General features: G+C 41.3%; 2 protein-coding genes across 2 annotated transcripts in view; one reads left to right on the forward strand and one right to left on the reverse strand.

Moving 5' to 3' along the window:
* pink1 (PTEN induced kinase 1) overlaps positions 1-22,567 on the reverse strand; it is a 194,675-nt gene that overhangs the window by 15,288 nt on the left and 156,820 nt on the right. The window lies entirely within an intron of this gene.
* The window catches only part of tshz2 (teashirt zinc finger homeobox 2), a 53,145-nt gene continuing 44,083 nt past the window's right edge, over positions 13,506-22,567 (forward strand). The window contains exon 1 of the mRNA XM_083768987.1: positions 13,506-14,033. Within this exon, the coding sequence (XP_083625113.1) occupies positions 13,994-14,033 (40 nt within the window). The 5' untranslated portion in view covers positions 13,506-13,993. The remainder of the gene's footprint in view (positions 14,034-22,567) is intronic.

Genomic DNA, 22,567 nt, shown 5'->3' on the forward strand with positions numbered 1-22,567 from the left:
AACCTTGATTAACCCATTTCGAGCGGGGACCTCCTTTTGGTGTTTGGGTTTTAAGTATTATACTTTAGCAATTTCTTTTAAAAATCGTGAAAATGCGGCGCAAATCTCTTCAACTCATATCTTTGCTCCTGGGGGGGGGGGGGGGGGGGTCCCCTGGAACAACCTATTTTCAGATGGGGGTCGGCGGCCAAATACAGATAATTTTTCGGGTTCTTGACATGAAATATTGAGCACCACTGATACAGAAACATTGGTATTTCCGAAAACTGTCATGATGTAGAGGAATTTTTTTTTTAATTTCGATGTCAGGCCTAAATGGGTTAAAACCTGAAGGCAAAAATAAAGCACTTAAAACCAAATGCGTAATGACGACAACTGCACTGCTATATGCGACTAGCGTGTATGTAGGCCCCGTTATGCAGTCTTATGTTAGTGCAAAAGTCTGCCAAAGCCCTGTGTTGGATTTAATCATTTCATGTCCGGGCTAACTAATGGCGTTTAATGCCAGAGCAGTTCATGTTTTCCACATGTATAAACCACAATTAATTAGGTTTACATCGAGTCGTGGAACTTTCGCCGAAGGTTTTGACTGTTGTTCTCCGAATGTTCACCTATTACGACATGCCCTGCAGAATAAGAACGCCATATAGGGTTCATGTGGTTAATACAAAGAGCTATGTCAAAGCCATATATATTTATGGGGAACATTTGCTGCGTATGGAAAAGAGGCCGAATCAATTTCCCGCCTCTGCTGATAATTGATCGCCTCTTCTGAATGTGCTCCTGGAGGGAAGGATGACAAGTCAGGTCTATCATATTTGGTATGGCAGTAAAGCTGCCAGGGCCTAATTTCCTAGAGGGTTCTGACCCCTGGGCAACCCAGTGTCTCTCTTAACTGCCTAGAGCCAGCACTCATTTATCAAACCTGTGCTGGATTCAGTCCAAAGTGTCAATAACACTGTCACATATTTCCTGTCTGTCTGTCTGTGTGTCTGTCTGTCTGTCTTGTCTGTCTCTTGAGTGTCTTAGAACACAGTTAGTTAAAGATGGGAGTGCCACCATTTTTGTATTTTTTCCAGTTTTTCATGTGTTTATGAGGTGACAGTACTTCATTAGACACCCTGGAGTCGTTTTTATGTGCAATGGTGTATTAACTTTGTATTTGGGTTTCTTCCTGGAGGCTATGAACCCTTGACAGTCAAACGGGCCAATGAAATAAACAGTAATATAGTGACGCCACACTATCAGCCCCTCCCCTAACCCCTCCCCCTTTATCATACAACTACAGCTGTGGGTGCAGCTTCAGTTCAGGTGGATCACCACCCACCAGGCAAACCAGGCATACTTAATGAACTGGTGGGCGTGTCCACATAAAAGCATGATTTTAACAAATACTGTACACTTTTTGGAAAAATATATATATTATAATAATACCTGTTGATCATGATTTATGGCTTGTCTATATCAGTCGATATGGTGATTTGTCTGTGTTCAGCAACCAGACTTGGGCACGATTCATACTATTTTAGAGACGAATAAAAGTCGGTTCGGCTCTGTAGAGCCTACGATGTGACGTCATTTGAGGTTCGGGGGCGGGGTGGGTACCGTCCTAAAGTCAGCTCTTCGGTGCTACTGAAAATCTCTGACGAGCCGAAATCATTTCGGCACTACAGCGGTAAAATAGGAGTATGAATCGTCCCTAAGTCCTATAACTACACTACAACCATGGGCTTGGGAGTAGGCTGTATACACAGGTATAATTTATTTTCTCATTTCTATACCCCAAGCATTCTCCTTGAGTCTGCATCATCATCTGGTAACTAAACCTCAAAACAATCCAGTCTCATAAATCTACCTCTGAAGGAACCTGATACTTAAAAAAAAAAGTGACAGGGACTGACCTTGAGATGTATTTTTGTCACACCAGAAACTGTCTCCTCAGCAGCGAGAGATGTGTGCCTGTCCAGATGGGTTTGGGTGGCATCGTCTTGCTAATTGTCAGTGATGCCATCAAAGGGACGTAGCGGACCTGACAATGTAGCTGATGAGACGAGTGTGTGAGGGGGAAATTAGAGACAAAAACATGTGACAGTTTGTGTGGACTGTCTGTGCTTTTAACAGTCTACTGTAAAATACTGAGTGTTAACTTAGCTCCGAGCATATAAAGAAATGACCTGTTTGGATTCAAATTAGTACATTTAATTTTTATTACATGCCAAGTCTGTTTGCTTCCTTTGTTTACTGCGACCTCTGTTACAGAGCAGAATACATCAATAGAAGAATATACTGCCCTTGTTGTTGACTTTGGGTTCAAACTAAGTGTCCTCTAACAACTACCAAGTAGAGTACTTTAATGTGAAGATTTAATATAGTCTAATGCAATAAACAACTCTTGAAACTATAACGTTGCAGTATAACAAATTAATTGTATCATGTTGTGTTGAAAACAAACTCCAAATGGCTTATATACTGTTGTGTGTTTAAAGACAACACCGAGTTCTTACAGTACTTCACTTCAACATTAACACATTTTGACCTGCATGGGAACGATTCTACAAATATCTTCCAAATCCTAACAGTTTTCTGAAAAGCCTCATATTTCTATGTCAGTGGTTCTCAACTTTTTTCATGTCAAGGACCCCAAACATTATATGTATTTGGTCACCGACCCCCATCTGAAAATATGTTGTTTCAGGGACCCCCCCCCCCCCCCAAGAAGCAAAGATCTGAGTTCAAAACGTAGCAGACCTACAAGCTTGTAGCGCACGCTATGAGCTTGTAGATCTGCTATTTTTCAATAGCTAAATTATAACATAATGTTTAAAACACCAAGAGGGGTTCCCGGCCGCCCAAAATGTGCTAAGTAGGTTGCCGTACAAAGCCCTGCTGTTCCCTGTCCCCGGTGAAATGTACGACATGCAAGACAAAACATATGACACAGAGGATGATCCTGACCCGAGACTGGCATGTGCTAAAGTGCATTAGAGTCATTGCCAAGATAAAGGTCACATTGACTCCTGCTATAAATTAGACAGGACAGCTCCAGCATACATAGAGCGTCAAGTAGTGAGGAAGTCTGAAAGAAATCCCCTCGGATCTCCCAGGACACGCGCGCGGCGACAGAAAGACCGTGTCCGTGTCTCTTCCCCTTTCTTACGATCACCACACTTAATCATCAAATTAAAGGGGAAGTCTTGTGCCAAGTTCATCATATAATGGAGGTGTCGCGTGCCTCTGTGAGCTACGTGTTATACTGTACAGTACTGTAGCTGTAATGTGCCTTGGTTTTGCCATCTGCATCTGGAGGTTCTTTAATCCATTTTCGACTGAAGTCGATGTCAGCGGTGCTCAACCTTCTCCACTCGGTGGTGCGCTATGAGCTTGTAGATCTGCTATTTTTCAATAGCTAAAGTAGAACATAATGCTTAAAACACCAACAGGGGTTCCCACCCCAAAACGGGTTAAACATGCCAGTTGGTTCTCGCAATAACACACGCTAAGATGCTAAATCAGCTCTGGGTGGCTCAGGGGTGGTTGTGATGTCATTATGGCTCATACAGGAGTTATCATGTATTCCGTTCTAAGAAAAAATGTTTGTTTTCCATAATAGTAATAATAATAGTCTCTTGTCTAAGAATACCCTGCCTGGAGGCGATAGTATAAGTGTGAGAGCAGACTTTTGCTCCAAGTTACAAAGGGAAGAAGACTTGAAAGGAAATGAGCAAATGAATGCGATGCCTCATTAGGCAGGTTTTATTTGACCGTGGCCAATTAGAGAGCATCTGTAATTTAAAACAGTCAACCTAAAAAAAGACACTACCAAAAAAAAAAACATTTTCCTCATGGGATTCAATCCGATGCCTTGTTTTTTTCATTAAAATTATGTTTCAGCATTGACATGTTGCACTGGAATGAATATTAAATAATACACTGAGGACACTTGAGTTCAGATATATGTAGATATCCCACAAAGTATGAGCTCGTGGCTCGAGATAAAAGGTCTAAATAATGTTGTGTATGTGCAGTCATGGTTATGTGCTTTTTACTGTATGTCTGGTCTGCCTTGCTGACTTGTTGTTTGGCTGTTGCTCCTCCGTGTGATCAATATTCCTCCCTCTGTCTTAATCAAGGCCAGGCTGGGGCATTTGCGTGACTGTGTCACCTTAATGACACAGTGGTGATGCAGTTGGAAGAGCAGAGCTGCAGTCAGGGAGATAGACTGACAGCTTAGTTTAGCGATGAATCACACCCTGCCTGAAGATCAACGTGACAACACCTCACAAACACAGGCAGTGCAGTGAAATATTGATATGGAGATGAGGAGGACTCGGAGTCAAGGTGTGTGTGGTTCACATCAAACGATGTGACCAAAACAAGATCCCGACCGCTTGCTGTGCTGGGGGAGCACCGCCTGCACCTGAAAAAATATAGTAACACCTGTATTGCTTATACTGGTTGTTAAGCATTGGAATAAAATTTTGTGCAATATGCATAACCAAATGCTGGAATAATGAGCCATCTGTATGTGTGGTCCGTTACTTGGAGATGCCAAGAACGGCACCATCTGTGATGCAGCTATACCAGCTGTTTTCCTTCTTATTACATGTTTATTAAAAGCTGGAGTTGTCCTCTTCAAGAAGAGGGAAAGACAGTATGGGTGCAGGCAATGGTTATCTGATTGCCCCCATCTCCATTAGAAACGGACTTACGAGTCATTCCATGTCCTATAAAATATATATAGTGTACAGTATATTTCAACAGAACAGAGGAAGTGCTAATTATCAAAGTTGCTTACCGAGAAAATTAGGAGAATCAACTAAAGCTTGGATGGCAGTAGAGAAACAAACAAATTCAGAACTTGAAATAACTAAATAATGATGCCATTTTTGCCACATTTATTTACCCCCCCCCCCTTTTGAATTTCCAAATCGCTCAGCAGCAGGGCTTATACACTTATACACTTTTCTATTTGCATTGTTTTCAATTTTCAAAACCTATTAGCGCGATATCGATCGACCGCAAATTGAGCATTTATGCACGGCAGGCAAACCTACATCCCTCAAGTCAAGAATCGGATCACATCTCCTGTAATTGAGGGTGGCAGAACTGCACAGACCACCCTCTGCAACTGTCAACAAATTTCAGGAGCTCAAACTAAGATGCGTCGGGGATGCATCCTTTGCTCGAATGATGGACACTGAGAAGGAGAGCACTGGAAATGTCCATCAGCATCCTCTGCCATGTGCTGAACAAGACAGGTCGGGTCTGAATAGACACTGACAAACCCAGGGTGGACACTCTGTCGACACAGACTAAAGCAATGCCAAGGGACAAGTGACAGGCTGCTCTGATGCCTTACCTAACCCATTGTGGGCGGGAACCCATGTTGGTGTTTTTAAGCATGATGTTATACTTTAGCTATTGAAAAATAGCAGATCTACAAGCTCAAGTGGCACGCTATGAGCTTGTAGGTCTGCTATTTTTGAAAAGTCGTGAAGATGTGGCGCAAATCTTTGAATATATATTTCAGAGCGAACATTTTTAACTAAAATATTTGCTTCTGGGGGGTCCCTGGAACTACATATTTTGAGATGGGGGTCCGTGGCCCAATAGAGATAATTCCTGGGGGTCCTTGACATGAAAAAGGTTGAGCACCACTGACACAGAAACATAGGTTTTTCAGAACAATGTTAGGATTTTGAAGCCTTTTTTTTTATCGACCTCAGCCCAGAATGGGCTAACTGCAGTACTTGCTAGCAGGGAGCCACGAATGTGCGCACGGATCGGATACTCACATGCGGACATGTCCATATGGACACCTTTACAAAAAAAAGCAAATGCAAAAAAAAGCAAAGAGGAGACTTGGGATATAATGTATTGCGTCATTTTTGAACAGAGAACTGTGGCCGCTTGTGCTTCTTATTATGAAATTATTATTTGTCTGCGAATATGAATATTGTTTTGGTTGCATACATAATGAGAATTTCACAACAAACATAATGTACTCCAGAACACAGTAGATTGATATCTCTGACAGTGCATCCATTTCCCAGCTTAGTGTACGTGTTCACTCTGCTCAATGCTCAATAAAACAAAACAAAATGCCCTCTATTTCTGTATAAACAATTACCTGCCCATAGATTGTAACCTTATTGAATGGAGTGAAATGTTAGAAATAAATCATTAAAGGCGCTGACAGGGCATTTATCTTCACTCTTGCTTTAATGTGCTTGTGCACGAAACAGTGGCTGAAGTCAGTCATGGGTGTGTGTTTTTGGTGTTGTTTGGAGCGAGCCAGGTCCCGGTGTACCCCCAGTGTGTGTGTGCTTGTAAGAGCACCATCGCGTGTGTCAATCCTCCTGTGGAGCCGTGTTCTTTAACGCTCTTCATTTTTAAATCAAACATGAATAATTAAGTCATTTCACAAGGCTGCTTTAATGATATATTACATGAGAGGAAATAGGTCAAGCTATGATGTTAGAAAGATTATTTGCATGGATATTATTGCATTTAAAAGGCTCCTTTTAGATGGTTGAACAATACCGCACCCTCAGTCCCCGACCCCCCCCCCCCCCCTCCATGCCCCATTTATTCACGATTTAGAATGACAGACAGCCCCAGTTTGAAATTCATTTTCTTAAAGATATGAAAGCTATTTCTGATAAGTCATGCATTTGCCATGACAGGCAGGGTTATATCTGGGTCAGAGTGGCATTCTACCTGAGATAATACATCTACTTTAGCCCTACATCTGTAGATTATGTCCATAAGCACACATGCACAAAAAAGCACATATGAAAGAATCAATATAATTATTCAGTAGTTATTTTTGCTTACCTACAGACAATCAAATTGTGTCCAACACATGCACTTTAAGTAGTTAATATGAATGGCTTACACTACTGTTTTGTCTTCTATTCTATTATACACATGATTTTTTTTTTATTATTGGTTTGACCTGATGTCATCTTATTTTACAATAGAAGTGAGAATGATAACGCTCATGAAAAATATTGTTTAGAACTAATAATATGTTTCTATTGGAATCCTTAATGTCCTCAAAAGGCCTCAATTGCCGTCTTCACTTAAATGGAATTTTTAACCAATAAGTCTTTGTTTTTTACATCAAAGCCTACAACGGTACTGAATATCAGATAACAAAATATATCACTAATAGACTCTAGGAGACAACAGATTAGAAGTATTAGCCACCTATCAAGTCAAGAAGGACAAGGACACACGTCAGGTACTGATAAAAGCCTCCTGAAACAATATCACAAGTGGTATTCATCTGTATAGAACTGTGATAAGGAGTAAGCGCTGACTGATCCAAAATAAATCTCCAATGATCTCTGTCATCTTTTACATTTAGCCCTTGGGGCAAACAAGCTGAGTCCCAGAAAACTCCTTTTGACTGCACTTTCAACAAAGCCGCACACATCAAACTTGTTCAAGCTCACCTGCTTGTCAAAGCACTTTTTTTACTTGCATGGTACCATATGCAATTGTGCTAATACATTATGCGCAAATCTGGAATATATTGTAGTTCGCTGTTTTATGCTGACATATGCATCATTACACTGCATGTAATGCATTGTATATTTACTAATATTCTGTATGAATATTTTAAGTATTCATCACTGATTGTATTGTATTAGCATTAGGCTATTTTATACTCTAATACATTTACAGAATTGTGAAAATAGCTAACCTACAAGCTCACATATTGCTATGTTTGATTTTATTGTCTCCACCAGGCTGAAGGCATGGGGAGAGAGTATGTTTTGTTTGCACTCCGTCCGTGTGTGTGTCCGTGTCCGTGTGTGTGTGTCCCCGTGTGCGTGTCCGTGTGTGTGTGTGTGTATGTGTGTGTGTGTGTGTGTGTGTGTGTGTGTCCGTCCGTCCGTCCGTCCGTGTGTGTGTGTGTCCGTCCGTCCGTCCGTCCGTCCGTTCCTTGTTGTGTGTGTGTGTGTCTGTCCGTCCGTCCGTCTGTGTACAGCTAATCTCCGGCACCGTTAACCCGGTCGATGCCAAATATTGCACACACACTCCCTGGATGCCAACGATGAACCTCTGCCCCAAATCATGAACGCAGCGTGCAATTTACGTGAAATCTTTCACAGACTTTCCTACTAGGCTGAGGAATATATCCCACCCTTTTCACATTGGCCTGTTATAGCGCCACCAACAGGTGGATTGAAATCATCCAATTGCCATCCAAGGCGTAAGAAGAAATGGCACCCTTTTCACATTGGCCTATTATATCGCCACCTTCAGGCCACAACCTGCCCTGCCCTGGTGGAGACCTTTATCTAGTTATTATTATTTTCTGGAATTGCTTTAAACTGGTTAACTATTCTAATAATAAACGATACGACCTTTAAGCATTGGTAGCTGGTAGGTCACTTTCAAAATGTAATCCAGTGTTAAATAGCTGTATATTCATAATCATTGCTATAACGTAGGGTTTTTGTTCATTTTCAGGGGTCTGGCCATCTCCCCAGCTCTTTAGTAATACTTTTTAATTTTAACATTTTCAACCATTTTGTCTGTATGAGAGAACTCATACAGGCAATAGGATGAAAACGTAAGTGATAATGGAAGTGATGAAGACAATAGGTAAAGCTGGAACCCTTAAATGCCTCAGTACAACAGTACAATTATAGCTGATGAATGTATATTATCTCTCCTTATTGGATGAAATTGCCTTGGTGGCCCACCTGAAAATGTATTTATTGTTCATTAAAGAGCTGGAGAATAAATGGGGAGACCCCTGTTATTGAGCAAACAATAAATAGGATTTAACTTTTGAACAAAGGGGGGGGGGGGGGGGCACTTTTACAATAGCTTTAAGCTCTTTGTTCTCCAGCTTTTTGCAAGATTCCATGCTGCGTTTTGTATTACATTTTGGATTCAGGCATCTGCTCTTGACTGTTTGCATATGTTGGTGTTCTAATATAAAAATGGACTTTAATCACTGTCTGTCCATCTCACATAATATTTTAGCCTTGAATGAAAAACAGGTTTGGATTCCCTTGGCTGTTCTCCTTTCATCGTGGCTTGTGCATTTTAATTGTACTGTATATGCAGCATGGATTGTAGCATGCCAATCTTACTAAATATTTGAGCATTAAAACAACCTCGAGTCCCCATGTTCGTCATTGTAGATGAAATATTGTAGGTACACACACACACACGCACGCACGCACGCACGCACGCACACACACACACACACACACACACACACACACACACACACACACACACACACACACACACACACACACAAAATAAACGCAAGAATAGCAGATATACAATGTGATGACTTGTGAACTTGTGGATTGGCTATTTACAGTATTCACTGTGCAATGAATATAGAATGTGGTTAGCTAATGTAATGATATTGGAAATGGTGTTAGCTTGTGCTTGTTTTTGGGAACTACATTATGTTGACTGATGTGTACTGTCCACACAAAAGGTCATGAGCTGTTGTGAGCTGTGTGTTCACAAATAACTTGTACGCTGTAAAATCCTGAGTTACAAATTGACCAATTAAAGAGATTTTTCTATATGCAAGTACCTTGACCACTTTAATCTTGGTGTCCCAAAACATGTCAGTGTAGGCGAAAATGTAAAAATCCCGGTTCTCCATACATCCGGCCAGCTCGTTGGTGCTCGGAACAACAAATGGAATGATTCTCTGTTGCAGAGTTCCCCAATTAGTTTTCCCCAAGGGTCCAAATTACGTCTAGGTTGACATGCTGAGTGCCACGAAAATGTTATTTTATTAGTTAGAATACATGTAGAAGACCTATTTGACAGTTACCAGCTCAATTGTATAATATTGATGAGTGCCTACCTGGCTAGACAAACAATAAACATCAGTTAGTAATGCACTGTCCGGCCGGTCGTCTGGAATTAGATTCAGAACAATATAATGAGAAACAGCTGAGCGTGGAGGAACATTGAGATATGGGAATCATGCAGGTGAATGAAATCATGATTCATGATTATTCAAAAGGCCTTGTGATGTAATCACACGTGCATAAACGCTCCTATACGCAGCTATGTGTGTACTGTATGTCTGTCTCTGTGTACCGTATGTCTGTGTGTCCGAGCACGGACAGCTGCAACACCTAAAGTGGCCAGTAGAGTACAGCACAGAGTAAAGTGGCACAGAGTACACTACAGTACGAGCCCTGGGCGCATTCCTGGGGGTCTGGATGTTGAGCACATGAACAGTAACTATAACAATAAATGTATAGTTGCACCGCGCAGTTCACGCAGGTGTGATTTTGTTTGACGGAAAGAGATGGGGTTTGGACTTTTGGGAACTTTTGACATGAAAGCACACACAAATAAATTTGTGGGCATTTTTTGCGACCGTAGGTTACCAGATTGCTATGAAAACCTGCTAAACCTGTCAATCCGTCCGTCGTTCCGTCTGTCACGCGACCATATATGGCAGTCAGTCAGTCCATCACGCCTCGTGTAACGTAACGCCACCATATATGACCGTCTGTCCGTCACGCCTTGTAACACGCTCCATATATGACCGTCTGTCCGTCACGCCTTGTAACACGCTGGCCGTCTCCATATATGAAGATCACGACACTGACCTCATCAAACCCTGAATAGTCATACATGGAGAAGACTGGTTCATCACCTATAGATCTGCATTATGGAGCCGGCCAGCAACTCCACATTTGACCTCAAACCCTTAGATCTCCACATATGGAGCTGACCTGTTCTGACATCACCTATGTTGATCCACCCCCATCCGTCCTTCCTCTCCGATGTCTCCCTTTTGACTGATACCTGTCCATTCAAACTCTAGACACCTGCCCCAAAGTTATTAGTGCAGCCGCGCTCGGAAGCCGGCGAAAACTAGAGCTCTCAACAGGCCTGAAAATGAAGGCCCGGCCCTACCTGGGCCCTCATCAAACCCTGTACAGTCAAGACACTGCCCCCGCTGCCACCCTAAAGCCCTATACTGTATAAACACACCAAAGAGGCGGTTTTAGCGTTGTCCCTGCGGTGTGGTATGTCCTGTTGCACATTGACGCACGTCGTCCCTAGTGATTCAACGCATGGAATTCAATGGCCCAAACCACACCAAAGGGTCGAGACGGTTTTAGCGTTGACTATATAGAAGTGTCTATTTGTACGTCTCTAAATGTTTTGATGAATTGAACAAGGTGGACCCTCTTGTAAACAAGTGTAATGCTTAATTGGGTTGTCCACTCACAATTAACAGTCTTTGTATTGAGTTTGTGCTTTGAAATGTAGTGTAATTCTGCAAAATGTTAATAAATATTTAAATCAATCAATCAATCAAAAATCAAACCCTGTACACTCAGGACATGCTCCATATATGGCCAAACCCTATGTACAATCAAGACACTGGCCCTGCTGTCACCCTTAGATCTCCATATATGGAGCTGACCTGTTCTGCCATTCCATATGTTGATCTGACCTCATCAAAACCCTGTACACTCAAGGACACGCTCCATATATGGCCAGTACATAATTCATTCCATAATGTTGATCTGACCCCCCATGCCCGTTTGGATTGGACTCCTAATAACCATCAACACAATGTGATTGAGGATCACACTTGAGTGAAACCTCTTTGTGTTATGACAACTTATGAGCTATAGAAAGTCCTCACACAGCCATGCAGGTAACAGTTGCGCATCCATGTTAGAGAAGAAAACACTCATTGAGTCTTAGAGGATGAGAAATTCCACCATCTGCGCGTGAGTATCTCCCATTGACACTGATGCATGAATGTACACACTAGTTAGAAATGCACATCACACTCAATGGTGTCACTGAAAACCCCCATGCGCATGCACACGTGCACACACACACACACACACACACACACACACACACACACACACACACACACACACACACACTAACTCTGAGTCTGAGACTGTACAAATATATAAGGAAAATAACCTAAAGGGTCCATCATTTGGTTATACTCTCAGAGTGAAATGAACACTGAGGAGTTTACTGTGTGGAGATGAAATCGGAGCGGGTGTCATGGTCTGAGCCGAGCGGCAGCGGTAGAGCGCGGCCATATACTGGTAGAGATAAGCTGAGGTGAGGGCTGGTGGGCGCTGTAGTGTACAACCTGTCAGCACATACTAACACACGCATGCACACACATGCACACACACACACACACACACACACACGCGCGCGCGTGTACGCGCTCACGCACATGCTTGTGTACACATGAGGTGTTAAAAGCTGTCAGACAGGTATGACTTGGGCCGGATCTGAGCCGTGATTGATCACAACGTGGGTTCAGGTGCAGTTCAGGGGAGGTCTTTGGTTATTGTTGCCAAAATGACTGACAGACACAAAATAGGGTGATGGAATATTATCAGGGTGCCATTTGTAATGCCGGGGCCAGCCAGGATCTCTTGAGGGGCGTTGTCTCTCTGAAATTAATTCATCCATCATCCTAAACTTTGAATTTGATGAGGTCATGAGAGGCTTTTAAAGAGAGGGCGAGAGAGAGCCTGTACCCGTCTATGACAACTAAAGAGAAACATTGCTTTTGTGTGTATAGGCCTAATTGATACAGGTGTGTCTGTAAGCAGGTACAGTAACTAAAAATAATCATATTAAAGACAATTTTGACAATGGAAACAAACAAAGAGTATAGTCGGATGCAGGAAGTAACCTATAACAAAAAAGAGACGTGATTGTGTGATTATTCGGACAGTAAAATCACATTTTTGTAGATTATGGAACTTTGCATCAAGTGTAGTATAGCCTACATGTAATTAGAACAAATGGAAATGTATATGGCTATATGTTTTGGAGGAGCAAAAGAAGTAACAAAGTGATATTCCTACATCACATAACAGTTTAGAGATTCATTTTCAAAGTGTCTTTCAAAATAAATACAAATTGGTAAAGTCAAACAATTCAGAATTCAAACTGGAAAATATTAGCTAGTACTGTATAGTAGGCTACACAGTGAAATGTGGAGAAAAGTTGCGATTTTTTATGATTTGACTTTTTTCCGGTGATATCCTTTTAGTTTAGACTCAATAGAATCAATCAATCAATTAACCAATCCACACGATCGGCTACAAGCCTAATAGTACAGCCTACATCTCTTCAATGAGCAAAAGCCAAATTGAATGTTAGGCCTGTGTGTTACACATTAGGCGGCAGACGCAGTGCAAGGACAATATATTGCTAAACGCCTTCATGAAACTTTTTTTCTTTTTTTACTTTTATTTCTTTTTTTAAATCAGGGGACTCGCAAAATAGCCGATCGCGCGACGCGTTGTGAGCTTGCAGATCGGCTATGCTCGGCAAGCCTCGGCTCCATTCGGTTTATATTCCACCCGAAGCAGCACCGTGCCGTTTGCCTGGCCCCTGTTCCTTTAATAAACTCATGGTTATCTAGTGTAACAAATGTCTCGCTGCCATCATCAAGTCCAGGCGAGGAGGGAGGAGTTTTTAATGTTCAGTTTGTTCTATATGGATCGATGTTTGCTGGCATCGCCTCACCCTGCCTGCACCGTGTTAGTGCAATAATACCATTATAACAGACGTTTGACGCGTTTCCTTCCTTCCACACGTTTACTCATCATCCTCCACGTCGAGAAGCTGACTGACTGACACACGTCTTTCACGTTTTCTTTCTTTCCATATGGCTTCTTTGATGGACAAAAACGGAAGGTGAAGAGGAAGAAGAGAGACGACTCGCCCCCGTGAGAAGAGGAGGAAGGTGAAAGGAAAAGAAGAAACAAGCCGCTTTATTGACATCAGCTTGATAACGTTTCTTGTTAACTGGATTTTTAGTGAGAGAGAGAGACACACAGAAGAAGTGCCCAGAAACCAACATAAAGGCTCTCTCTGTCTCTGTCTCTGTCTCTCTCTCTCTCTATGCATGGACTATCATAGACCTCAGACCACATTCACCTGGGCACAGTAGTAGTGAACTACGAGTTCAGAAATGCCACGGAGGAAGCAAGAAGCTCCGAGACGGGCTGCGGGTAAGGATCGGACTTTTATGCACCTTTCCCAAACGGTAGCGGTCTCTTAACATCCTCCTCCTAACTCTGAGAGTAGCCAAAATGTAACCAAATTGAGTTTCAAATGGATACAATGAATACATAAAATAAATAGACGAATTCATGTTCTTATGTTAGTTGACATTGACATGAATCGGAATTGTTTTCATACAATATAATATAGAACGGAGCGATAGGCATCGGACATGCTGCTAATTCTTCAAAGCGCAGCATATTTTACGCTGACATAGAAGATCACCGTCCTAGAATGAAGCTATACACGACCGAAAAGTTTCACGTTTACTGGTTTGTTTAGAAGAAAAATAAAATAAAAAAGCTAGCAATATTAATAGGCGAACAAAGATGCTACAGACATGTCTTTTAGAATAGTTACAATATCATGTGTATTTCTTTTTTGTTATTATCTAAAAAAGTTAAGTGCTCATTTTACAGTAAGACGAGATGACATCTTTTGACTCACTATCTCGCAGATAATGAATCAGAGTGGCGCTAAATGATTTGGTTGCAGTATCTGAAACAGATGAACTCCGTGTGAACTCTAAATATCTCGTAGACAAATGGGGAATGGGTTACACTCACTCTCATGCTATCCATCCACTCTGACGGACACGCGCGCGCGCGCACACACAGTCACACACACACACACACACACACACACACACACACACACACACACACACACACACACACACACACACACACACACACACACACACACACACACACACTTTGACATAACTTTCTTGCATTGGATAGTCTGTTAGGCTACTGCAATGACTTGAGTGGAGTCTCATAATGGAAAAAGAATAGCAGTTATGTATTTAACACCAGACAGACGCTATAGGGTTAAAAGCATCATTGATGCTTTTCAGCCCACTAAATACCTATACAGTGAGTAGCCTATATGATGTTGTCCGAAATGTATATGGGCCTAAATGAACACCGGATTGAGTTATCATTTGTTTGGGACATGACATTGGTGTGTGTGTGTGTGTGTGTGTGGGTGCATGCAGTATTTTATTTTGTCTTGCTGCCTTTTACTGTATACTGTAGGTGGGTCTACACTAACATAACAGTTATTGCCATACATCAGACACAACATAAATATTTGAAGGAAGTTGGCTGTGCTCCATCTTCAATAGACGGCAAAAAAAAGAAATTCTAAACATCCCACTGTTTGTGTCTATATATTGAATGCCAACACAGTTTTCTTAAGACTCTTATAATATATAAGGTCACAGAGGTATTCTCCTTAAACACACACAACAGTGTCAAGGAATCTGTTATCTCTCATTCATAATAATGTTCCCAAAACGGTGGCTTATTTTGATGAAGTTGGTAGATTAAAACTAGATTGATCAAGGGTGTTTTAGTGTATGAGGATGCAATTACGGTACTTGGTTGTGGTACATGGAGAAGTTATCAGTCTGTATTATGGGTGCGGATGCAGCAACCAGATGGTGATTGTTCTCTGCCAATAATGGCGGCTCTTCGTAGGCGCTTAAGGGTGATGTACACGGAGTTGAGTGCCAGTGTCGTGGGCACTGAGAATAGCTGATCTACAAGCTCACAATGACATCACAGTGCAACAAATTGGGAGCTTGTAAATCGCCTGCGTTTCCCGTGCGCAGCACAGCGCACAATCAAGTATTTAACTCAGGCTGTAAGATACCGAGGACCCTTATCAACCAGGCACACTGTTAGTGCACGAACACACACACACTCACACACTTATCCCTATAGAGTTGCGCACACAAAATATATTTTTTCCCACATTTCCGTCTCGAAAAAGCCCCCTTCTTTGTAAAAACAATGCCCCCCACTATTATTCAGAGAACTTTTGAGAAGATGCCTAAGTGATCCCTTTACACGCTCTCAGCTGCTCTCGCCTGTACTCTGGTAAATGTGTCAGCCCTATAGAGAAATAAGCCTTCCAGAAGAGTTTCTTCATTGTTGAGGTAATTGTCTCCTCTTTGACAGGCACATTCATCAGTGGCTTAATGGTCAATCAAAAGTTGGCAGGCAGAGTGTTTTCATTCTTTCCTATCCACTACATTAGGAATACTTAATCAAAATGTCTCCCGGTAATGGCTGTGAAGAGTTCATGACTGACTGATCCGTTGTCTGTGCGCCGATAGAAAATTAACAGCTCGGCACTGGAGAGATGTGGGCCTGCAGATAAACAAATTGTGCATTAATATTTCATCTTCAAGACCTGGGATGTGCTATCAAGCGGTGGAATATTCCTGGGCCTGTGTTGTCATTTTTCTCGTTTCCTTTTTTTCTCCTCCTCTTCTGTATTCTTGAAGGCTCTTTGCAGCTGTAACTCATTTCACTTGATGACTTTACTGGGGTTACAGAGAGTGACGACAAATTGATTACCTGGCAGAGCAAGAATGGAGCGAAGAGAGACGCAGGCTGACAGTCATGTTATAATAATATGTTTAATGATGTGTGGAGGGGGAACAAGGAGAGAGGAATATTGAAATAAGACCGCGGAAGATGCAAAGGAATAGCTTTCTTTTTTCTGTGGGGCTCTTAAAGATGCAGTGTCCCTCTCAGTGGAAATGCTATTTTGGCAAGATATTGTAAAATAAATAAATAAGACCATCCTCAGCTCAAAGCATTAATTCAGAGGACATTTTGGTATCCAGGGTATCTTCTTCACTCCTGGGGGAATTGTATTATTAATAGGCCTATTTGTAAGCTTGAGACTATAGACACAAGTAAAGGCCAGTTGTATTTGATTTAGTGTATGGTAATTTAAAATGACAATTACTATATTCTATGTTATAGGATGCAGAAAACCATTGGATATTATCATACAGAGCATATCACAGGGATAGGAACCTAGTATCCGTATGTAACATTATGTACATTTCACCTTTATAGAGTGCAAACCTAAAGCCCTATAAGTGCATGAGATACATTGCTGAGTGAAGGGGCCATATGTCATTTTGCGGCAGTGGAAGTATTTTCTCCTACTGTTTTTTTTTTTTTTTTTTTTTTTTTTACAATAAACCGTGCCTCAAACCGTTAGCCCAATTTGCTGTTAACAAGATAAATTGGAGAACAGACAAAGGCATTAAGTGTTGCAGTGCCAGCTAGTGACTGACAGCAGCTTGTGGGAATTGGCTAGCAGAAATTCCTCCTAAGTGGTTTGTTCTGGAAACATCCTACGATCAAGGCAGATGTTGTTTATCCAGTTTAGGTAAAAAGAAAAAAAGGAAGTTCAATTTGAATGACAAAGGCTCAAAGGAAAAGTGCATCATATTCAAGGGTGTCCTAGTTTCCATAACAGATTACCTTGTCCCTTTGTTTTATCACTGCACTGCACTGCCCTTATGGAATTGTATAACCCTCCATCATAATTTCCCCCCCATAATTTGAATAATGGGGGGATATGGATACAATGATAATGATGATTGTGGTGCATACTGGTCATCTTTATCATGGAAGCAGCACCAGATTTTAGTATAACTTTACTCCATGTTGCTGATGTATTGATTTACTGTAGGCATACATTGCAAAGCAAAGCAGTCAAGCCACAACAATTGATGATAAAAAGGGGGGGAAAGTCCCTTTGACCTTGTTAAATGTGATTGTAGTTTTGTAAGAACAATTGTTTGCACACTTTGGTAATGTTCATACTTAATTTATTTTATTTGCTGAATGATGAACGTAGCTTGTCTGCACATGGGAGTTAGTTACAATAAATGTTCTGGAGCATAGTTGAGCCTGTTACGAAACATTACTTACAGTACACGATATGATCTACTGCAAACTAACCAATAGGCCTGCTGCATACCTTTACCGTTTAGATATCTTCTAATATGAACGTATGCAGAACAAAACAATGAAATTCAGCTAAATTTGATACTTGAACAATAAATATGAGTGAACACTGAACATTAGAGGTTAATTTGGCCGTAACGCTCAACCCCCCCCCCCCCCCCCACCCCACCCCCACAACCAAAAGAAAAAAAGAAAGAAAGAAAGAAAATAACATGCTGGTCAGTGGGGTTGTTGGTCAGTACCTCAGTTTTCCTAATTCCTACCTGATTTTCAGTTGTAAATTTGTGCCCAGCTGAATAAGGTCCAATAATTACCAGGGATTTTTATCAGCAACGGCCACCACTGGTTGATAAAAAGCTTTGCCGTTCTCTCTAAAATCTTTTTCAGTTGATGTCAACGATGACAATAACAATGTTATCGGATCCAGCCGTGACATTTCTGTGCACTTTATGAGCACACCATACCAAATACTTACATTTTGTTGCAATGCTTGCAATTTTCTGGCTTGTAAAAAAAAGAAAACTCCCCACAGAGATACAGGTATGTGTGTGGACGGTGCTCCTCTTTTTTCCTGAAGTTTCTCCTCATCAGCTCGTTTTCTTTTCTCTGCGCAGTAATATTTCTTATATAGCAGTGAAACAAAAAAAGAAAAGTCATATCAGGTGGTTTCTAGGTGTGTGATCTCATTGCATTTTCTAGTACCCGCATGCCAGCGAGGAGGTGACAGGTGTGGATAGCTAATAGTTTGGGAAGGCTTTTGTTTGTGTGAGAGGCAGACAGGGTGGTGCACTGTCTAGGTGATAAGAACCAAGACTCCTGTGCCCTCCAGCACAGTGATCTCTCTCCTCCGCTCTCTTCGCTCTCCTGTGTGGAAAAAAAAGGAGGCTCTTATGATTGGTCTCAAGGCAAGTGCCTGTGCAGCGTTGCACCTCTCTACAGCAACCGCTCATTCACCTTGCCTTCCCTCTGAGACCTGCACTAGTTTCCAGGCAAATGACACAATTTGATACGCCGTTGTGCGTGATTCATGTGGATAATGTTTCCATGTGATCATCGCTGCAGAAAAGGGTCTATTTCTTGTTGTGATTTTTTTCCCTCCTCCTCATTAAGTCTGACAATAACTAGAATATTGGGAGAGTTTATTGCAAGCAGACTAAAACTCATTATTTCTGCTAGACATCCCAAGTACAAAAGAAATTATGTTACGGTATTTTGTCCAGGTCCCTACAGATACAATGATTTACAGAGCCAAATGGGGGAGGAGACTGAATAGCTTAGGTAGTTCATTTGTAAAGGACTTTAGAGGATAAAAATGGAGGGAAGCTTGCAGTTAATATAATAACACAGTTGGTCCAGGTATTGATTACACAGAGGAAGCATGTTTAACCCATTTTGTGCGGGAACGCCTTTTGGTGTTTTAAGCGTTACGTTATACTTTAGCTATAGAAAAATGGCAGATCTACAAGCTCATAGCGCGCCACCGAGTGGCGCGCTACGAGCTTGTAGGTCTGCTATTTTTTAAAAGTTGTGAAAATGTGGCGCAAATCATTGAATATATATTTCAGAGCGAACATTTTTAACTAAAACATTTGCTTCTGGGGGGGTCCCTGGAACAACATATTTTGAGATGGGGGTCCGTGGCCCAATAGAGATAATTCTGGGGGTCGTTGACATGAAAAAGGTTGAGCACAACTGACATAGAAACATGGGTTTTTCAGAAAACTATTTGGATTTAGAAGCCGTTTTTTAATCGACATCAGTCCAAAATGGGTTAAGGTAAAGTTCCCCCGCAGCTCACATGCAAGGTAAGAACAAAATAAGCATTCCCACTACACTCTAGTAATCGTCATCTTCGTCAATTACATATACGTCATTTCTTTGTATGTACGTAGGCCTAGCCTACACAGTAAAGAGGATATGCACAAACATCCATCTGACAAGAATTTATCTACAATAAGTGTATAGTTAGTCACCGGACCTATATGCTATAATGCTGAGCATACGATTATAGGCAGTTCAAAACAATCTCTTCTGTATTGGCTGATTGGGGCATTGCTCACATGCTTATTATGAAAGAGGTTACCCTACCCATACTGATAGCAGTCAAGCCATATAGTTCAGAGTGAAAAAACAGGTTCTAAAACATTACAAACATTTAATTCTGATTTGAGTGATTTCACTGTTGCAGACCAATGTAAAGGTCATAGGAAAACTTGACTCAAGAGCACGTTGAGGACTGTAAATTACAATGTAGACCTACCCTTTTTCAGTGTATATACATTAATTTATGTATATACGTTAATTTAATTTGCTTTGATAAAACACAAATTATAGAATGATTAAAAAAAAGTGCAGTTTGCTAATGTATGCCTCGACAAACCCAAGGAATCAAAATGTAAAATTGTTCCTGAATATGAGAGGACCAAAACACAGAGAAAACATTAATCTTAAGTTATTCACGGTGTACCTGATTTGCCTCTTATCAAATCCTTAATGAGCTTCAATTAAGATTTATTATGCAAATTAACCCTCAGCAGCGACTGACTGCAGGAGCAGGAGCTATGACAATATTGTGCTAATGGTGTGATCTGTAACAATTACAAAGGTAAACTGCCTTCACACTGCACGCTCTGTTAGTCTCAAACGGGTCACTTTTCTAAAATTTGCTTTAAAAGAAATGCGTTAATTGTTTAGGCAGCTCTTGAGTTTGACTCTTTGCAGTGTTATATTTAACACAAAGTTTCTTACTGTTGACCATATTATTCACAGGGAAAAATGGTGATGTGACTATATGGCCAATTGTAAAGGAAGCTGAGATATTAACAGTGATTTAGAATAGACCATATATTCATATACATTGTTTGTGGATGCAGCTGTAATCTTTTGACAGCTGTGTCCAATCATCTTTACCACTAATATGTACCGCATAATGTTAGCTGTCACTAAGAACAGACATTGGTTGTGGAAATAATTACCAATACGACAGTAGTAGTAGGCTACTAATACATTCAGAGGGAACAACTGGACCCTATCACTATTCAAAGGAAGTCACTTGAACAACCATAGTAATAATAATTACATCATTAATAATGGGTAATTAACCACCCAGCTGTTTGTGTGTTCACATGCACTCTACTTTGCTGGGGGACCCGATGATATCCATCCATAGGATGTTGCTATGGAAAACATATGGCCAACGCATCTTCATATTGAACAAATGCATCTCAGACACCCCATTGCTTCCTCTTCCGTACATGATACAGGAGCGAGCACAGCGTCGCTATGAATGGAAATGTCTGTTCTATACTATCCATTTATTTCTATGTAAACAAAGAAAATGTAGACAGGAATTAAAAAGGGGTTGTAAAAGTCCTAACCGCTTTCAACCATATTGCTTCCTTTCACAATGTCACAATATATCACATTTTGGCTATGAGGGTTTAACCCATTTAGGCCTGAAATCGAAAATATTCTTTTTAAAATCATGACAGTTTTCTGAAAAACCTGTGTTTCTATGTCAGTGGTGCTAAACCTATTTGGCCGCCGACCCCTATCTGAAAATATGTTGTTCCAGGGACTCTCCAGCGAAGATTTGAGTTAAAAAGCTCTGAAAGAATACTATATATTCAAAGATTTGCACCACATTTTCAAGATTTTTCAAAAATAGCAGACCTACAAGCTTGTAGCGCGCCACTCGGTGGCACGCTATGAGCTTGTAGATCTGCTATTTTTAAATAGCTAAAGCGTAACATAATGCTTAAAACACCAAAAAGGGTCCCCGCCCAAAATGGGTTACAGTGGCTAAGTATTGTACATTATTTAGACTTAACGTTTTTGAAAAACCAAGCCTGTGTTTCAGTCACGTGAAGCCATCTCAAATCCAATGGCTAGCCACGGTGAGGTTATTATATGACTGTATAGGAAGTACTCGTGGACACCACTGTAACACTGCATGAAGTTGTGAACCTTGCACCTCCTGTAACTTCATTTAGCATGAGACTGACGGGTTGCCGACAGTTTTATAGTCGACGTGTTTTATGAGTTGTCATGCGGTGCAATTACATAGGACCTAATTTGATGAATCTAGTCAACGTTCCACCGTCTCCGTTGACCTTGCTGCCCCGCGCTCGCCGGTCTCTACGTGGAGGTCAAACGGAGGCTTTTAGACTTGCCTCAATTCAATCACACGCAGCTAAGATAATGCTTGCACATGCACCTCCTATTAGATCAAATCAAAAGCGTAGGAGTGTGTGTGAAAAGCAATGAATAATCTTTTTTTTTTTAGGCATAAATCAGTAAAAGTCGTTGATTAACCATCCAGTCGAAGAATAATGAAAGTATCTCCAAACTCTTTTGTTGCATTTGAAGCTTAAGCAGTCCCTCGTTGTTGATTAATTATTTTTGCACAGCCAGGTCCCCAACGTATACTTAATGGTTGCACACCACGACAGCTTTTAACGTTGGTCCTGTTGCTATGGCAACGCCTCGTCACCACCAGCTATGGGACGTAAAATCTGATCACCGTTTTCCTCGGTTACAAGCAGGAGTTTCAACAGGGAGTGCAGTGCCCGGCCTAGTCGGTGGGATACACTGTTGTCCAGGGACACCACAAAAGGCTGTGGTCAGGCTCTGCCAGTGGACCTAATGAGCCTAAGTCCCCTCACCTGTAGAATTTCCAGCCTCTGCCTCAGCCAATTGAT

The sequence above is a fragment of the Protomyctophum parallelum genome, assembly GCF_964188405.1.
Source record: "Protomyctophum parallelum genome assembly, chromosome: 7".
NCBI lineage: Eukaryota > Metazoa > Chordata > Actinopteri > Myctophiformes > Myctophidae > Protomyctophum > Protomyctophum parallelum.